Below are 19,182 nucleotides of genomic sequence, written 5' to 3'. Positions count from 1 at the left end.
ATTGTTGTGGTTCGCCGGCAGCCAGTGCAGACGGCGGCAGAGTCAGACAGTGAGGAAGAAAGGAGACCAGTCAGGGAGTCTGGAGAGGACTTGGACGAGGGTTCTGCATCTGATGCAGGGATGGGGCCAGGACCATCTAGGAGTAGGGTGCTGCCTTCGGAGCCTTCAGAGTCTGGCAGCAGTGAAGCAGAGGACCCAGGGGAGGCTATTCCCAGTGTGCATGTGCACAGAGCTGCTAGAAGGCAAGAGCAGCTGAAGCAGAAGGGGCAACTTGGGAGTAAGGCTGGGAGGTGATGGCCCCTCCCATAAGGGATAAAAGTCAGACCTCAATGACTAAAGCTTTGCAGGAAGCAAAGCAGTTCAATTAGATTCCGAATCCTCCTTGAAGCTCTGTGTATTTTGGTCCATTTTTTCTGGTACATTGGGTGGTTTCAGGGGTGGGTTTCTACCGGTTCTGTCCACCTCTATAGAATTGGTAGCTTTGAAGAGCAGCAGACATAGAACCGGTTCTATGTCTGCTGATGTTTTTGCCCACCCACCCCCTTGGGCTCTTACCTGACCTTTATTTCCTGATTTTTCAACTTCAGCTGCCAATCGAGGCACAGCTGCAGTTAAAAAAGCAGGAAAAGAGGGCTGTTTCAAAGGCTGCTTCTCAGCAGCAGCATGCTAATGATGATTAACAGGCATGCTCACAGCGGGCAGGGAAGCTTGTAAATCCCAAACCGGTAGTTAACCCTGTCGTATCCCGCCTCTGGGTGGTTTCTGTAATAATTAATTTGGATACTTCTGTTTTTGGCAGCATTCCACAGCACTGATGGCCTGTGCTTATCTTGGGGAACTGTTTATATTTAGTTCTGGCTGGGAATGCAATTATGAAAGTAATTCCCAGCGTTGCAGTAAAATAGGTTTTGCTTTTAAAATAACTTTGTGTTTAAGTACGTTTGATGAAGCCTGGGTCAGAACAAGTATAACAAAATACTTCAAATGTCAGGGCAAGCATAAAAAGCTCCATGTGGTGATGAAAAAGATTCATTGTCTGCTTCAGCTATGCATTCTTCAAAAGGGCATCCCCTACTCCAGTGGTGGCTAACCGTTTTGTGCTCCTGACATACTCACTGGTTCACATATTTATTTATCTGCTTTATTTAAGTGCCCAAAACCAGCCATTGTCTAAGTCACTTACAAAAATTAAATGCTAAAAACAAGATAGAAATCAGAGCTGTGTATCAGCAGTGTAATGCTGGTTTGGGGTGATATATGTGAAAATTATGGGAGCTGGAGTTCCAACATGTTGGAGATGCTGATGTAAGCACTGGATCGTGTTTCTGTCTTCCTACAGTGCTCTATAAAATGTGGCAAAGGCATACGGCATCGGACCGTAAGGTGCACCAACCCTCGGAAGAAATGTGTTTTGTCCACAAGACCCAGAGAATCAGAAGATTGTGAAGATTATTCCAAGTGTTACATCTGGAGAATGGGAGATTGGTCAAAGGTACAATATGTTTTATGAAATTGTCAGTACTAGACTTTGCCAAATATTGTGCAATCAATTTTTAGTGGAGAAAGCCTGAATAATGAAAAATGAGAAAAAAAACATAAGATTATAATACTGATGTATTCTATTTTGGCCATGGAAACAATTTAAAATGTACTCTATATACTAGAGTGATGAATGTTCTTCAGTAGAGATGTTTGAAAACATGGAAGAATTTTTAAATTAGCTTTTTTTAAATAGTTAAATGAGCTGCGTCTTTTTCTAACCTTGTGTAGCTGCTTCAGGGACCCAACATGCGAAGCACATTTTCCAAAGGATTTGCATAGGCCTACAATAGATTGATGTTTTACTATTTGCTCTTGATGTCAACTTTCTGTTTAACTCACCATTGTGTTTTTCAACTCATTTGTTGCCAGTTTGTTTGTTCATACCTTTTTACTGTTAGAGTTCTGCTTGAAAACTTGTTAGTATAGATACAAAATTTCCTTGTGTGTCTGTGATTTCAATTGACCAGGTCAGGACAATCATAGAATCACAATTAAGAATTAGAAAAGATATTGAGTGGTCCTTTTAAAAATACCTACCCAAATAGGTTCCTGATCCATTAATACATTCGTGTGCTTAAAAATTCAGTGTGGCAAAACATTACAGGGAATGATTTTTTATGTTGCCAGAATTTGGAGAAAAAAATTACTAAAGAAATAAGTTAAACTTTGTGTGTTCAGATGGGGAAACAACAAACTCTTAGAACATAAAACAATATGAGTCTTACATACTCAAAATATGTGGTGGAATCATGGAGAATCTATAAAGCAGGGGTGTCAAACTCAGGGTGCTTAGATCTGGCTCGCGGGACCACCCTGGAAACAGCAGAGGATTGGCCCAAGGTGGCTCTGCCAGAGATAATGGAGCTTGCAGCCCTCCCGAGCTCCATTGTGACTAGCGGATGGTTGCAGGAGGCTGTCCCAGCCAAAAATGGAGCTGAGGAGCCCATTTTCTCTGGCAGAGAACTCGGGTTTCCACAGGCACCCCTAGCACAAGTGACATGAAGCTGGCCACGGCCACCGCCATGGCCATCCCAGGCCCCTGAGGTTAAACACAACCCTGATGCGGCCCTCAATGAAATCAAGTTTGACACCCCTGCTTTAAAGCAATTCTAAGTGGCACAAGACTACAAACTGTACTCCCTGTTCTCTGTCACTGCTGACAGAAAATTTACCAGTCCCTATGATTTTAATTGAGTAGAATGACAATTATTATTAGCTCTTCTCTGAGATCTAATTGTTAATTCTTTAAGATACAGATACCTTCTTCAGCTGCCACAATTGGGACTAGCAACTAGGTCATTAAGTAAATCTGTGGCTAAATGAAACCACATCTGTGTTTATGATCTTATTTCACTGCTTTACAAACCTGTGAAGGTGGCAAATGCAGGGATTGATCTCAAAGTTACTTTTTCATCGCTGTTAAATGATGGTTAAATGAGGCAGTCACTAAATGAGGACTACTTGTATGGCACAGGCATATAACTCAACCTCAAGTTCATTTCACAGCACATTGCAAAACACAAAAAGAAAACAACCACGGTCGTTTTATTGTTAAGTTCTAAAAAAAAAAAAAAATTGCAGTTGTTCTGGACACAATTGCAAAAGATTTTAAAAAGGTAATTTCAGCACTGCTCTTGCTATCCCGGAATATTAGAAAATGGTTTCTAGATTCAAAGCCCTCGAATAGGCTCCAAATATCCAAAGGTCATTTTGGAACAGCATTTATATTTAGTAATATTTTATAGCTGTATAAGTACATCTGGTTCTATAATAGGTTTCAAGTCCTGGTTTGTATCCCAGGCTCTCTAAAGGCTAGCCAATATTGCATGTATTTCATTTTAAAAAGTATTCTGTGATTTTTTTAAAAAAAGACAATGACTGAAGGTAGTAATTGTATTCTGGCATAATGATCTAAGTGGAAATCATTGTATGTAATTAGTGTAGACTTGTTTCCAGTCTTACAGAAAATCTTATTAATAAATGCTGTTCATGTCAATTGGGAAACAAGTATAAAAGCAGCTTCTTCCATATAAAAATTAGATTTTCATTATTGCCTCAGATGTATTTATTTTCCTTTTGCAAAATAAATATTAAATTATATGTAGAATAGTATTTCTTACTTTGAAAAATGAAAAAAGTTTTAGTTAAATTTCCAAGTTGTGGACTTGAAAATTTAAATGCTTATCAAAAGCCCTTCTACAAAATTGGGAAAACGATGATTCAGAAAGAGCATGTGGCGTACACTAGGTGAGAGTGAGGATTGTTAGTTTCCTGTTGGAAGAAAGAAACAGTGTTAACAATTCATATGTATTATGCATTCATGTAATGTAGAAAAACCCTTCTCCCTAGTGAATAATATCCTGAATATCCTGCTTAGTAAGTTTTAGAAGCCTGAACAAACTAAATGTGCTTTTAAAATCTCTTCGGCAGTATAAAGCAGGTTCTTTTTTTTGTTTATGTTTAAGACATATCAATAATATAAAACTTTTAAGGTTCTGATCTAGAGGTGGAGCTTTCACCTCACAATCAGGAGGCTGTGAGTTCGATCCTAGGTAGAGGCAGCTATTTCTCTCTCGACACGATGGGAATATATCTGCCGAATATAACTCTGCATTGGCAACAGGAAGGGCATCCGGCCAGTAATAATTCAGCTCCATTCAGTTGCCCAGACTCCATCCCGCAAGGGATTATGGGGTCATTAAAAGGTGATAGAGTAACCCTGGTTGAACCATATTCCAGTTCAGATAAGGTAACCTTGTCTATATAATTTTTATTTGCTAATCAAGAGCAGTTAAAAGCAGTTCATATTATGAGGTACATAGCTTTTACGTGTGACAGTATTCTGATGACAAAACTGAATTTGAAATAATTTAATGAAATCACATTGTGATACCTACTTTAAATGTACTTTAAAGAAAGCTATGTTTAGGCACAAGATAAATTTACGCATTATAAAAATGTTCTTCTTTATACCAAATTCTTGGCAACTCTTCTTGCAATTGACACCAACTTAAAAGGTTTGATATTTACCAGAAAATTGATGAAAAGCCACACAGAAGTCTCCTGAGGATTCTGTATATACAAAACCTGCAGATTGCCACTATATTGTATGGACTAGAGTGGCTGACAGTAGTTCTACAGTTCTTCATAAAAGAATTGAAATTAGTCTGTTTGTGTAATTGATTATTTTATATCTGGATCATATGGTATTATGCATATGATTGTACTGTCGAGTTGACACCATAATCTCTAAATTCATACTGGATTTAGTAAGATTTTGTCCCATTAAATCTTGCTTTCCCAACATTCAGTTGTTCTTTAAATCTTTAAGGGTAGGATCAGTCCTTCTTCCTTGATAGCAAATAAGATTTTGGCACTGAAAAAATTATTTTGATATTGAAGTTACTTACAACTGAGCAAATAAATGCCAACTGCAATTCTGTGGGTGCTCTTCCAGAATCTGTACTTCTGTCACCAAAGAAAAAAGTGAATTGATATGCCATTTTTTTATGTACACCTTTGCAAAAAATTGTGTTTGAGGAAATACTCCATGACTTCCAAAGAGATAAAATAGGATCATTCCTTTCTTGAATTGTTAAACCATAACTTCAATTTAGATGTTCAACATTCCACTTTATTCTTACTTATTCCATCCATGATAGAATAGCAACCAAGATACTGTGCCAAATGTAATAGAGATCATATTATTTTTCTGATTTTTTTTCAATCTGTTCTTAAGAATTTACTTACTTTCTTTATACTCAGGTTGACGTAGATTTAGTTTTGGGGGCAAAAAAAAAAGGCATTTTTGATTATGTGCGTGTCTCATATTCTTTAAAGTGTTCTATCACCTGTGGAAAAGGAATGCAATCACGAGTCATCCAGTGCATGCACAAGATCACAGGGAGGCATGGCAGTGAATGTTTCTCCTCTGAAAAGCCTGCAGCCTACAGACCTTGCCACCTGCAGCCCTGCAATGAAAAAATTAATGTGAACACAATTACATCACCTAGATTGGGTAAGTGACTACGAATGTCATATGAAAATGACTATTCTGGTCTATTCCTGCCATTTTCAACTTATGTTCATCCGGCTCTTAAGATCAACATTCTAGATTCTTTTTACCTCAAATGTGAAAGCAACATAAAGTCTATATCGCAGATAACCCATCTGACTATATTGATCTACAATATAGTTTCTCTGTCATAAATCTACTATATGTGAACTATTTGAAAATTATAAATGTACCATATACTAAATCATCCTTATAACAGTCTAGATTTAAGGGGCTCCTGCATTGCTGTCTCCCTAGTCCTGTAGGGATAGGTGATAGGTACTTTTGGATTCAGAAGCAAAACCACATACAGTAAGTATGAGTACCTAAGGCTTATTTCAAGGCAGTATGAGAAAACAAGAGCATAAGACAGCAATAAAAATATTCAAGAATAGTAAAGACTATAACATGAGAATATCCCAAAGTTAAGGAATATTTATTTATACCAGGTGGCAATTAGACTGTAATGAGGTTTTTAGTTGAAAATAAGAACTATTCATCATACGCTATACATATGTCTCATGCAAAAGACAAGATAAAAGAGAGTATAACCTTTTTACTGACTAACATAAATCCTTGCTTAATTTTGTATTACATGCTCAACAATTACACGGAAATGTAATTTCTCTGTACTATGCACCTAAGGGAAAGAAATATATACCACTATGCAATTCTTCTTTGCCAATCTTATGGTGAAACCACTATCATTACGGTTCCTTAGATGGTGGATAATATACAAAAATTCTAAAAGACAATTCTCAAGAATGGACATTTGTTTATTGCAGCAAAGTCAGGGGTGGGATTTCACCGGTATAACAACCGGTGCAGTGATTGTGCACCATGCTCCGCATTTTTAAAAAGCCCATACTTACCTTCAACTGCAGCCTCTGTGACTCAAACAGCTGAGGAGAGGCAAACTGCTGTGCCACACGAATCAGCTGTGCTCTAAACAAAGGGGGGGAAAGCACAGGAAAGAACAAGGACAGGCGGGCGGGCCCACATGCTCGTTGCAGCAAACTGGTTTGGAGCCAGCTGATCATTGGAACAAGGGATTCGCCCGAACCAGTCCGAACCGGTAAAATCCCACCCCTGTGTTAAGTGATACTGAACCCTAATAATTTGCTTAGAAATTTAGCCTTTGTTTCTACATTTTGAAAAATGTTTTTTTTATATTTTAGCTGTATTTCATTCTTAGCTTGTTGTTTCATAACATGTTATCCAGTACATTTAAAAACTTTAAATATGTGGCCTGTTTTTGTCCAGCTTGTAGGAGCTACATTTTTTCTCTTGGGAACGAACTTACATGCTATGAAATGAAGCAATAATTTCCAAACCCAATTCTGAGACCAGACAATAAAAAAATAGCTACAACCTAATGTTGTTTTTAGAACTGCGCCCACCTTCCCAGAAAAACAAGGGAGCTAAAACATCAGAGAGAAGGATGTTATGGATACATCCTTATCTATTTTATTTAATTGATTTTATTGATCTAAATGTGTTTTTGTAATTATATTTGCTTACCATAACAGCTATTTTCTGAAAATGCCCATAATGGTCTCTTAAAGTTTCAAATGTTCAAACTAACCAGAAAGTTAAATATGCCTATGTAATATGCAGCCAAAGCGATGCCTGTGATTTTGTTTTATTTCACAGCTGCCCTAACGTTCAAGTGTCTTGGAGACCAATGGACTGTATATTGCAGAGTGATACGAGAGAAGAACCTGTGTCAGGACATGAGATGGTATCAACGTTGCTGTGAAACATGCAGGGACTTTTATGCACAGAAGATGCAGCAGAGGAGTTGACCCGTAGCAGGCAGGCTCGTGGGCTCTCGGCTTTTCACAATCACATTATTTATAAATTCACACACACTTCTTCAAGCCAAATATATCAGATTACATATAATTTAATCAAAGTAATTTATTTTTGCCCGCGAAGACATTTTTTTAAAAAGAAAAAGGTTAAATAGCTTTTGTTTGGATTTTATGATCAGAGTTTCCATAATTAAATTTTATATGAATTATTTTGGATACATTTATGAGACTTTTTCTAAAAAATACTATTTTAAATGTTTATATTCAATAAGGTAAGCAACTATTTTGGCATCCTTACTATTCAAAAGAGAAATAAGTAGTGCAGTACTACAGATAGATAAGTTTGCTAGTCTTGTTCACTTGAAATCAAAGGCACTTAAGCCTACTAAATTGCTTACTGTATTGGATAATAAACTATCATACTACCGTGAGTTTATTTTCTATTTAGATGAATAGTTTTTCTGTACTGTATATGGAAATGAAGTCATCTTTATTTTTATTTTGTTTATATTTTGGTGCTCAGAGTCAGATTGACTCCAGAAGTTTTGCAACAGGTTTTGGAACTCCATTCATACTTTATAAAGGGCCACATATAACATGAACTGTTCTTGGAAATGTATTTATGTAGCAAATGTAACACTTGACTCAGCGCATCCATGAATATAGTCAGTTTCCTACGCTACATTTTCATCTTTGTTCCACCAAAATAATCACAAGAATGAATTCTAGGAAGTTGTGGGTAATTTTCATCAACCCTCTGTATCATTTTGTATATTTTCTGTTTGAATGCACTCTGGAGATTGTTGGAACATCTTAAGTTGGTAAGAGCTCTGTGTGCCCTTCAAAATATTCTACAGAAAATTATCTACTGTAATTTATAAATTTTTATATCAGAATTAGACAAACATGGCAAAGTAGGCAATTTAATCATGTGAACATATACTTGAACACAAGTATTGAAGCAGTTAAACACTGTAAACATTTACACTGAATCTCTGTTGCACTTCTTTATGTAAAGTAGAGAAACACCTTTCTAAACCTTGGAACAACTTTTGAAAGAAGTCTGTGCTGTTTTAACATGTCATTTGCTTTTAAGTATACCAAGCAAAAGGCCGGTGGCTAACCTGCAATGTTCACATGTAATTTCTTGGAAATTTCTTTTACCAGTGGAAGAAACCTAATGCTTAAGATGAATTGGGCTACATTTTCAGGTTTAAAAAAAAGCTTAGAAAATACTTCTGTGATAAATTGCTTCATTAAAAAGTTATTAAAAATACACTTTTACAATTTTGTGAAATGTGAAGAAAACACTTTCCTTATGAAATTTTGTACATCAATCACTTGATTTTTATATTTTCAATAAGTATAGAGATGTGTGTGTATATATATATATATATATATATATATATATATATATATATATATATATATATATATATATATATATATTCCATTTATATACCATTTCTTATTCCTTAATATCTGTTTTCTGTTCATAATAAAATCAGGACAGGGAGAAAACAAAGCAGACACTGAACAGCAGAAGCTGCATAATTTTGAGTTATATTAGTGATTCAGACACAAAATTAATTCCAGAATTGACCTGAAATAATGATTGAAGAACTATAGATATTTTTACTTTCCAGCCATGTGTATGTAAGATTTTTCTCTATTATTGTATTAAAGTGCTATTCACTGATATTTAGATGAACTGAAAACTAAGCAGCATGAAATATGTGCCTCCATTGCTGATAAATACCCTCCCTATATCTGCATATCTCATCTCTGCATCTCTCATCAGTAATTCTGTCTTGGTTGTGAGTGTACAGAGCCTGATACACAAAACAATGATTGATTCTTCCTGCTATGCTTTTCTCCTTAATCATGTCACCAGCTGATAGGAAAATAAGACTCTCCCAATCACAACACTACCATAAAAATGTGGCAAATTTGGTAGTAGGATTTTTATATCTTTAGATTCTTTCCCTTCTTCCTGCACCCCATTTTGTAATAACTCAAATTGAATAAAACAAACATAAACGTATCCAAGTCATGAAAAGAGCTGAGTTACATGGCCCAGTATTCTTTAAAATATATCATTGCCTTTCTTTCATATAGGTAACATATGGCAACTGCTAGATTCCTCCATGTTGTTCTGTTCAGGGGTTCATTTTGGAATAAGAGGTTGGTCCCATCATTTCAACATTGTACTGCTTCAGGCTATTACACAATTTCACTTTTGTTTCAGCTACCCTACTCCCAAGTAATTGTCTTCATGTTTCATTCACTGCTATATATGGTTCTAGGAAAACCATATCAGGATGGTAGCTGCAACACTGCCTGGGGACCAGAGGCAAAAAGATTGCATGCTCACATCAGTCAGAATTTGGTAATAAATTCATTAAGCCCATCTCCTGACTTCAATTCTGATATATTAGATGGCCAAAATCTAGCAAATTTTATTTACACTATAGTTATTATTGAATGCTGTCAGCTTAGTAGAGAAAATATTTGCGATATTGGTTAATATCTGTAGCTTGGGTAAAGGATGAGGGTGGAGGTTCGTTCTCCAAGCTTGTGAGTTAGTTTTTGAACATTTCGTTACCAGGCTAGGCAATATCTTCAGTAGAATTTAGGTGATGTCAGTGACCAAATGTTCGAAAACCAACCCACATGAGAGAATAATATTGTGTATTGTGAATACAGTTAAAGTTGTCTTGATCCTTTCTTGTTCATGACATGGGATGAAATGAAGACATTGCGTGGCAGAAAAATGTCACAGAGACATGTTGGTACCATGGTTGGTGCAGGTAACGAAAGGATTATAGATGCTGCTGCAAGGAAAACTGATCCTAAGCTACGTTTGTCTCATGTCCTATAAAACTTTAATGTCTAAATATTTTATTTGTTTATGTATTATACTACTCAACTCCAATGACTCTTGGGTGGTTTACAAACAAACATACTACAAAACATCATAGCAACCTTGAAAGAGGCTCCACCTATCCTAACCAAAGCCATAAACAAAGAGCCAGGTCTTCAAAGCCCTCCAAAACAGCAGCAGGTTGGAAGCTACCTGGATTTCAGAGGGAAGCTTGTTCTATAGGCCAGGTACTGCAACAGAGATGTTGTATTTCCAGGGTAAATAGCAATGTTTAACCAAAGAAATCTGTAGTGTAACTAGAGATAAGTGTCTCTCAGGTAGCTACAACTTATGTCATTATTTATTTATTTTTTCTAATGTGAGAAAGTGCCAATGATATCAAAATAATGGGTATTTTTATATGCGTGCAAGATGACCCATGAGAGAAGGGAGCGGCCCTTAGATCATCAAATCATCCCCGCAACCCCCAAAGACAAACTTTTGTTTTAATCTCTACCAAGGGGAAGCATTAATTACTGGTTTCCTTTTGGGGCCAGATCAACCATTTGTTTGTTTGTTTATTAAATTCTAATGAAGATTTGTTTTAGCTTCAAGAAGAACTCAGCAACTAAGCATTCACAACCACTAAAAGGAATATTCAGGACATTCATACTCATAACATAACAGCAGGTTTAAACAAATTATGCATGAATAAGCCTATAACTTTGCTGACTACTGAATGGAGTTTACTGTATGTGCTTTTGTCTGTGGGAAGGAACAGACAGCATTAGGCTATCTTATATTGTGTGGAATTATTTTAATTCTGCTCCTGATTATGAAAAAGCAGTTAGCCACACAAAAGTTAACTCCATGTAAAAGAAAAACCTAAAATAAGGAATATAAATATAAAAATTTAATCTATTTTGTGTTCTCACTGCAGCTGTCTTATGTTGCAACTCAGTGATCAGAACAGTGTGATGCTTAGAAAAATCATGGAAAAGGAAAGGTGACTGACCATCTGTAAGCATATGTTGAAAGCAACATGAAAAAGATCACCAAATGCCTGTTATGTAACTTAATCATATAAATGTTAAAACTTTTTTCCCAGTAGAATCTGGCAATGTGTTGTTGCATTTAATTAGATGGTGCAGTGCATTTGTCTATGATTCGTCCTCCTCTCCCAAAGCCATATTAGTTCTAATAAGAAACACTCTTTTGAGAGTTATTTAGCTTCCATCTTATAAAAGGTCATATGCCATGTCAGTTTGCAATCTGGATTACATCAAAATCATGCTGCAAATCAAAGTGTTCCCTCCTGCTTGGTACAGAAAATTCCTCTTTCCTGCTTAAATTGGCTGCGTTGAGTTTTCTTACATTTTTAAATCCTAAAATGCTACATAAGGGTACTATTGCCATAGTTTCAAATCATGCACACAGGTACTAATAACCACATTTGACAGGCCCCTTCATAGCTTTCCTTGCAATTTGCGCAGGCATTACAAAATGCTTGGCATCCAAGAAGGCCAGTTACAATTTCAAGTACCAGAAATGCCCTATCTTTGTTCACGTAATTAATTATTGAAAGCAAAACTAGCTGCTGAGAAGAGGTTACGCTAAAAGGTAAGGGAGAAAGATGGATTTCTCTGCATTGCCGAATAACAACAGCCCTGATAAATTCCTTCAGCTAGAAGTGAAGTCCTTAGCAAAAACATCAGCCTTTTTACAAACCTGGTTGGCAAACTTTCCAGCAGAACCTTTTCCTGAAGAACAGAAGTGGCACAATCGAGTCTATTCACAGGTAAGTAGGTTAAGTTCCAGACTTGGTTCTAATTTGACATAATGAGGCACTGTAGTCAGACAAGCAGAGTTTCCAAACCTTTGGCAATTATTGCGCACCTTTCTTTTTCTCAGCATTGCTTTTGTGCTTTTGACAAGAGTTCAGTAAGAGAATATATGCAAGGCAATAGTGTCACACAACAGTTTATATTTGATCTAAGGGAAACAGCTAAAAGTGAGGAAGTGTTCTGTTCCTCAGTTGCTACAAAATAATAATAAATTCTCTTCTCCCCCCCCCCTCCATTTTCACCCTGACAGGGTTATTATTTTGGGTGAAGAAGTATTTTAAATAAGTAGTGGTAAAATGATAGGGAAGAAGGTTGGGCCAAAGCATAGAGTTTTGTGATGGTATTGTTTAGCTGTCTCACTTGAATTGTGTGATCACTATTGTGATCTTTTGTTATTTTAATACTTGGCTCACTACTGAATCCTGTACATAAATCAGATGAACAAAAGATCTCTTGTTATGTACTAAGGGCCATCAAAAACAACTTAAACATTTTCTTATAATGAAAAATCCTCAAGTACACATATGAAGTGATACTTTCCACTTAAGTATGTTGGGATCTTGTCTTTACTTGCCATATTTCATGGATCTTATCCAAGAGCAGAGGTACAGCTTCTATTCTTTTGACTTAAGCTGAGTTTTTTAAAGACCTAAACAAATAGCTGGATGTTACTTTTTTAATGAAATCTTGAATACAAAGGAATCTAGAGTTATTTGTTTGCTTGTTTTTATTCCAGCAATCCTGCCTACAGTCTGAATATTTCAGTATCCCATAATGCCTAATATTGTAATAGTAATTTGTTGCTATGTTTTATCTCAAGAGGCAGAGTTAATAATTTCTTTTTTGTCTATTTTTCCTATCATAATACCTCCCATCTACTTTTCGTAATATTGTGTTTGATGAAGAGCTCTTGAACGATTGCATATTGTTCATGAACTTAAGTTGGCCTATTAAAGGTATTACCCTAATCATTAAAAAAAAAATAGAAAAAAACACTACTAAGCACCTATACTGTATAAATATCAGCCCAATAAAATAGACCAGATTAAAAAACTAATGCTATTTAGGCTACTACTTTTATTGTAACCACTATAGTTAGAGAATCTTGTAAATCTGAATGTACTTCCACCACCTTCACTTTATCTTCAAATATATATCAGTAATGGGGTTCACTGATTTCATCAGGATTTACTTCAAAGTAAATAAGCTTGGAATTTTAGCCTAAATTATTTTAAAATCTTTTTTTACTATTAAAAATAAAACTAATAATATTGCAACTTCTGGTATTAAACACGATGTATTGTATGACATATGTAGGACAAATGATCAAGAATGAACAATATGCTAATTTAAGGACAAATGAGGTTAAGGATTCCAGTGTGTTTTGTATAGAAAAGGATGTGAATAATGATCCAGGTCCTGGGGTTCATTAAATCTTGACGGTAAACTAGGATTTCTGCCTATGAATTTGTTTTTGAAAAAAAAAGTTGCTTTTAAAAACTCAGTGCCTCACATAAATTGTATATGTGGGGTTATCAGGATGTCACAAACACTTCATTCAGCTTAATATATCCATGTGTGCTTATTTGTTTTTCATCTAGAAGTTTAGTCTATTCTCTATAGAAGTCGAAGTAAAGTATTTATCAATCTGTTAAATAACTTCCATTTTAAACCAAAATGTTTTTACCAATAATTTTTTATCTTACTCTGCCAGTTTTCAGAGAGTAAAATAAAATAATCCACAAATAATACTAAAGTTAGCTGAGTTTTCTTTAAGTGCTATGCAAAACCATATGTACCCAAGTATTTCATCTTATCCAACTATACTTACATAAATAGCACTTAGAAGTTGAAGATCTAATAATAAAAAAACATTGTTAATATTATACTAAGATATAGTGATTAGTTTGGAACAAGTTTATTCTTAATTATAGAGTTTCCAAAGATCTTTGAATGTTTTGGACAAATCAATTTCCCACAATTTAAATGTAAGTATTCCAACAAAAGAGTTATTGTTTATAACCTCGGGCCCTGAACCATAGTTGAAATTACTCCAATGCACATTTAACATGCAAAAATAATTAAAGATTTCTCAGAACAAATGCTATACAGATGTTTGAGATAAAAAAAAAAGGCAAAGTTCTCCAGCAAATGATAACATCCTAGTTTTACTGGGCAAAATGGTGTTATTGCATTGGCTTTATTCACATACACGGTGCAACTGTATTTGAAATACCACACCATATATGGGTGACTGCACCTCTAAAAAGAGATGAAACTAGGAACAGGGAATCACAAGATCCAGTCCAGACTCAGCCAGTCAAACTATTTGTCAGCACAACCAGCCTCATGGGTTTGTTAATGTGGCAAAAAAATAAAAGGAGACAACACTTTGTACACTGTCTTGAGTTCCTGAAAAACGGTGAATCCAATCCAATGAATGAATAAATGAATAACAAAGCAGGTCAGTATTATTAATGAAACTGGGAGTGTTATGAACCCAGAGCTTTTAGATAAAAAGCAGGATATAATCTAAAAAGGAAAACGAGAAAACAGATAACAGATAATCAGAGTTGGAAGGGACCTTGTAGGTCATCTAGTCCAACCCCCCCGCCCAAGCGGGAGACCCTACACCATTTCTGACTAATGGCAATCCAATCTCTTCTTGAAATTCTCAAGTGATGGCACTCCCACAACTTCCGAAGGCAAGGTGTTCCATTGATTGATTGTTCTCATTGTCAGAAAGTTTCTCCTTATTTCCAGGTAAAATCTCTCCTTGTTCAGTTTCCATCCATTATTCCTTGTCTGGCTTACAGGAGCTTTAGAAAATAGATTGACCCCTTCCTCCCTGTGGCAGCCCCTCAAATATTGGAAGATAGCTATCATGTCTCCTCTTTACTAGACTAGCCAAGCCAAGTTCCTGTAACCATTCTTCGTATGTTTTAGTCTCCAGTCCCCATTTATCTGATTACTGTTAAATTTGCCTATGAACACATTTTTAAATTATACACAAAGACACAGGTGGGCACATATTGCTTTTTGTGATGTGCAACTGTAAATTTTTATTAATAAATAGATAAATATTCAAATAAATATTGAGATTGCCCATTTAGTATAGTGGTTAGACCAGGGGTCTCCAAACTTGGCAGCTTTAAGACTTGTGGACTTGTGGACAAGTCTTCAAGTTGTCAAGTTTGGAGACCCCTGGGTTAGACCATCAGACTAGAATCTGTGAGACTGAGTTCTAGTCCTTCCTTTAAAAAAAGCCAAGTGGGTGACTTTGGGCCAGCCCTCTTAGCCTTAAGAAGAAACAAACCATTTCCAAAACTGCTATCAAGAAAACTATAGAGACTAGTCCTGCTGATTTGACCACTATAAATACAGTTTTATATCATTGAGATATAAAAGGTTTAGTACAATCTGCTTCACTTGGCACTGAAATAAAGCCAAACTGATCTGGGAGAAATGCATTGGCATTCCATTATTTGGCTGCCAATTCCAAGAAGATTGTCACTTGAGTCTCCTTCTTATAGGGCCACTTTCAGGGATGCAAAGGAGATCTCCCTAGGCTGTATTCAATTTGGGATGTGAGGGTCTACAGAAAGAATTGCAGAAAGGGCTACTAAAATACCTGTGGACTTTGACCGGATCTATTGCGGAATGGTGCTTAAAGCGTTTTTGTTTAGAAAAAAAGGTGAGTTAAGAGATACACAATCATCATGGAGATATGGAAATCCTTGATAGCATATTATGTATCAAACTGTGCATGACATAAATATTGGTGAATCTAAGAAGTTCCTCAAACCATTTGGGCAGCCACACTGAGTTCACTGGGAGGATGACTGTGCACAAGCATTGTAAAATGAAGGGAACTCTGTTCCTGCTAATATGCTTTGTGGAGCACCTCTTAAAATATCTACTTCAGACATAGCTACTAATTGGTGCTTTAAAGTATTTGTTCTGCATCATGTCTTCATCATGTCTTCAGTTTTAATCTGAATATCCTGAGTGATTGTTTTATCATACACAAAGCTTTCCTCTTATTAAAGAGTCATTCACATTTGTCCAATTGTTTGACCGAATTACAAGGAGAAAACAGTGGTAATTTTTTTTTTTGCAACAATATCTTTTCAATGCCACCGACTGATCATTTCTCAGAAGTAATTTCTCTCAGACTACATCCTGAGCATAAGGTTGATCTTTAGGGAGCTGAATAATAGCCCTCTTTTATTGTATGTGTTTTCTAGAGAGAAAAGAAAAACATCCACGAACAGCCTGTTTGGCATCTGGCCCCGCTTCACCCAGCAATGATTGACAGAACTCTTGGAAAGCATGTTACGCCTGTCACTTTGAAATCAACCATCAAAAGCAACCCCCTCTATGATGGGGCCCTTGCCAATGATTGTTCGGAAAAAAGGAAACATAACCCATCATGGACAATCCAAGATTATGATAGGCATTCCAACTCTAGCCTGCCTTACTATCTAAAGGTACAATTCCCACTACTGCAGAAACAATAATATGGACTTTTATGCATAATAAGTAATGAATAAAAGAGAAGAGCAAAGCAAAATGATAGGCTTGGGAATAGGATATACTATCCATTTGTCCTTCTGGAGGTCAAAAGGTTAGACAAGATGGCCTATCTTTCACATCAAAGGATCTGTCAAAGGAAATAGCATTTCTCCACATGGCTTTGTAAGATGTCAGGAAGTAAGAGTATGTTGATAAGACACTGGTCTTCATCATTAGTAACCTGAAAAATATAGCATTACTGCTAACTTCTTGACAGTTTATTTAGTATTTACTTACAACAATACTTAAAGTATGTGTTTAAGAGCAGAAAGCAGTGTTTGTGATTATTTTCCATTTGTTTACATTTAGAGCCAGTTTGGTGTAATGGTTAAGGCATCAGGCTAGAAACTGGGAGATTGTAAATTCTATTCTCACGTTAGGCACAAAGCCAGCTGGGTGACCTTGAACAAAGGAAATGATAAACTACTACTGAAAAACCTTGCCAGGAAACCTGCAGGCACTCCAAGAATCAGACATGATTGAACAGAAGAAGGAAAAAGAAATCATATCAATTTATTAATTGTTATGTTAATTAAATGTAAACAAATAGAAATGAAATCACACATACTTCTCTGTGTCCTTAAATATATTTTTGACTACCATTGTGTGATAATTTTCCCTTTTATTGTCTCGCACATTATAAGCTAGTGAAAATGATCAGCTTTAAGAATGCAATGCTTTTATGTAGGAATGTGGAGAGAAAAATAGATTGAAACAATAGTGTAATCTTTCCCCCAGTTTTTGCAAATGCTTCCAAAATTGATGCAATTTTTGAGAACATGATGGAAATCAATTCAAATCACCAGATTTCTTCAAAATGGATCAACGGACATGTGGCTTTGTTCTATGCTGGTGTCATCAAGCAGGAAGTTGTATGATTTCCCTAGGTACAATATTAATAGTAAACCAAATAAGTTCTTATGAATTTTTTTCCTAAGAAAAGTGTGTTTTATTTCTTCCTTAAAATGTTTTGAGCTTTGGAAAAGAAAGAGACTTTATCAGCCAGACAATTTGTATTTTTTTCCAAGATTTTAAATTTCCTTAGATCTTGTTTTCTTGTACCATTAAAAAGGAAAAACAAGAAAAAAGGAAGAATTCCTTCTATAAAAGGAGCTTCTCTATATGAAGCAAAAGCAAAGAAAGAAACCCTTGCAATATATTTAATTCTTTTGTTTTAATTGTTCTAACTCATGTGGGAGCACCTAAGCTCAGACTAGGTGTTTCATTGTTTCAGTGTTTTGCAAATCAATAAGAAATTAATAGAATATCCGTCCTGTACTTCTTTTGGATGGATAAAATATTCCAATAGAAGAGAATATACATAGCATAGAATTGAATTGTCCTTTGTGCTCTCTGAGCTGGTTCCTTGTTTGCAGATGATTCATTACCAATTAAATGATATCATCAGTACATCTGATAAATATACTTGTTCGTCTAACTCAGGGTTAGCAATCCATGTCTGATTAATTCCAGCATTTTTTCAGCTCTTCTTTCATTTGTATAGTCCCGTCCCCCCCATGTGCATCCAGTAGAAGGCATGATTACATAACTAAGTTATGATGTTATTATTGTGCAAAAGATACAAATTCTTCATCCATGTCAGTTGTATCATGAAATGCATGCGCATACAAAGTACGTGTGATATCAGTTTATTCCTTTCTCCCTGTGGAAGTCCAGCCCCTCAAAGTAATGCCATCACAATTCAGTATGATTTTTTTTCATTCTCTTTTTTAAACAAAAAACAGTGTAATAGCTCCATTAACCTATTTACTGAAGATAGAAATTAAAAGAGATGTGTATGTAAAAAAAAGAGGGGGTCACCATTAAGAGCATTGCAACCTAGGCTATATTGTTCATGGATGGGAAAAGTTAAACATAGATTATCCAAACAGGGTAGGATATAAATACCAAAAGGTTATTCACCCACCCGCCCCATCTGAGGCAGGGAGACAGTCTAATTTTATGCCCATGGCTAAATCCAGTTACCATATGTATTAGAAAGAGAGACGATTTATTGCTAAGTATGCTCAATTATATCCAGTTATGGTCTATGCATAAGAAAACTCAAATTAACTTTCTTGTAGGAAAATCCAAATGATTTACAGTACTGGATGGAAGATATTTACACTCCAGGATACGATACCTTGTTGAAAAAGAAGGAGAGAGAAGGAAAACGATCTAGACACTGTCTTATCTTGCTCCTTGTATTGCTAGCTGGTATTGTGATGGCTGCTGTAGCAGCTTGCATCATTTTGATCTGATGAGCCAAATCCAGCTATCAAAAGTTTATTGCACAATCCTTTCTTTTTTCTTTTGCATTTCTTTGATTAAATTGTTACTACTATTAAGATCAATTAAATAAGTCAGACTTGCTTTAATTTAATTCCCATGGTTTCAGAAGGAACTAAATGCAACAAACGTGATCTGGGTCCAATTTTCTAATTTGCTCTTAAACAATGGTCTATAAAATCTCCTACAGCACAGCAAACT

General features: G+C 35.8%; 2 protein-coding genes across 2 annotated transcripts in view; both read left to right on the top strand.

Annotated features, from left to right (window-relative positions):
• ADAMTS19 (ADAM metallopeptidase with thrombospondin type 1 motif 19) overlaps window positions 1–8,785 on the top strand; it is a 99,262-nt gene extending 90,477 nt beyond the window's left edge. The window contains exons 21-23 of the mRNA XM_026673965.2: window positions 1,340–1,492; window positions 5,383–5,560; window positions 7,250–8,785. Coding sequence (XP_026529750.2) covers window positions 1,340–1,492; window positions 5,383–5,560; window positions 7,250–7,401 — 483 coding nt within the window. The 3' untranslated portion in view covers window positions 7,402–8,785. The remainder of the gene's footprint in view (window positions 1–1,339; window positions 1,493–5,382; window positions 5,561–7,249) is intronic.
• Window positions 8,786–11,810: 3,025 nt separating this feature from the next.
• Window positions 11,811–19,084, top strand: MINAR2 (membrane integral NOTCH2 associated receptor 2). The gene is made up of 3 exons (XM_026671101.2): window positions 11,811–12,071; window positions 16,365–16,607; window positions 18,777–19,084. Exons 1-3 carry the CDS (start codon window positions 11,907–11,909, stop codon window positions 18,951–18,953), a joined length of 585 nt encoding a protein of 194 aa, XP_026526886.1. The 5' UTR covers window positions 11,811–11,906; the 3' UTR covers window positions 18,954–19,084.
• Window positions 19,085–19,182: the final 98 nt, after the last annotated feature.

The sequence above is a fragment of the Notechis scutatus genome, chromosome 2 (genome assembly GCF_049901735.1).
Source record: "Notechis scutatus isolate UNSWTSFEM ecotype Mainland chromosome 2, rNotScu1.2, whole genome shotgun sequence".
In the NCBI taxonomy this organism is placed as follows: Eukaryota; Metazoa; Chordata; class Lepidosauria; order Squamata; family Elapidae; genus Notechis; species Notechis scutatus.
Note: the sequence above shows the minus strand (reverse complement) of the source record. Positions and strands in the feature narration are given on the sequence as shown.

Bases quoted from the DNA above. Each gene is read 5' to 3' on its own strand.
- MINAR2 (XM_026671101.2), top strand. From the start codon at position 11,907: ATGGATTTCTCTGCATTGCCGAATAACAACAGCCCTGATAAATTCCTT. The intron at 12,072-16,364 runs GTAAGTAGGTTA...TGTGTTTTCTAG, and splicing joins ACAATCGAGTCTATTCACAG to AGAGAAAAGAAAAACATCCA. The intron at 16,608-18,776 runs GTACAATTCCCA...ACTTTCTTGTAG, and splicing joins GCCTGCCTTACTATCTAAAG to GAAAATCCAAATGATTTACA.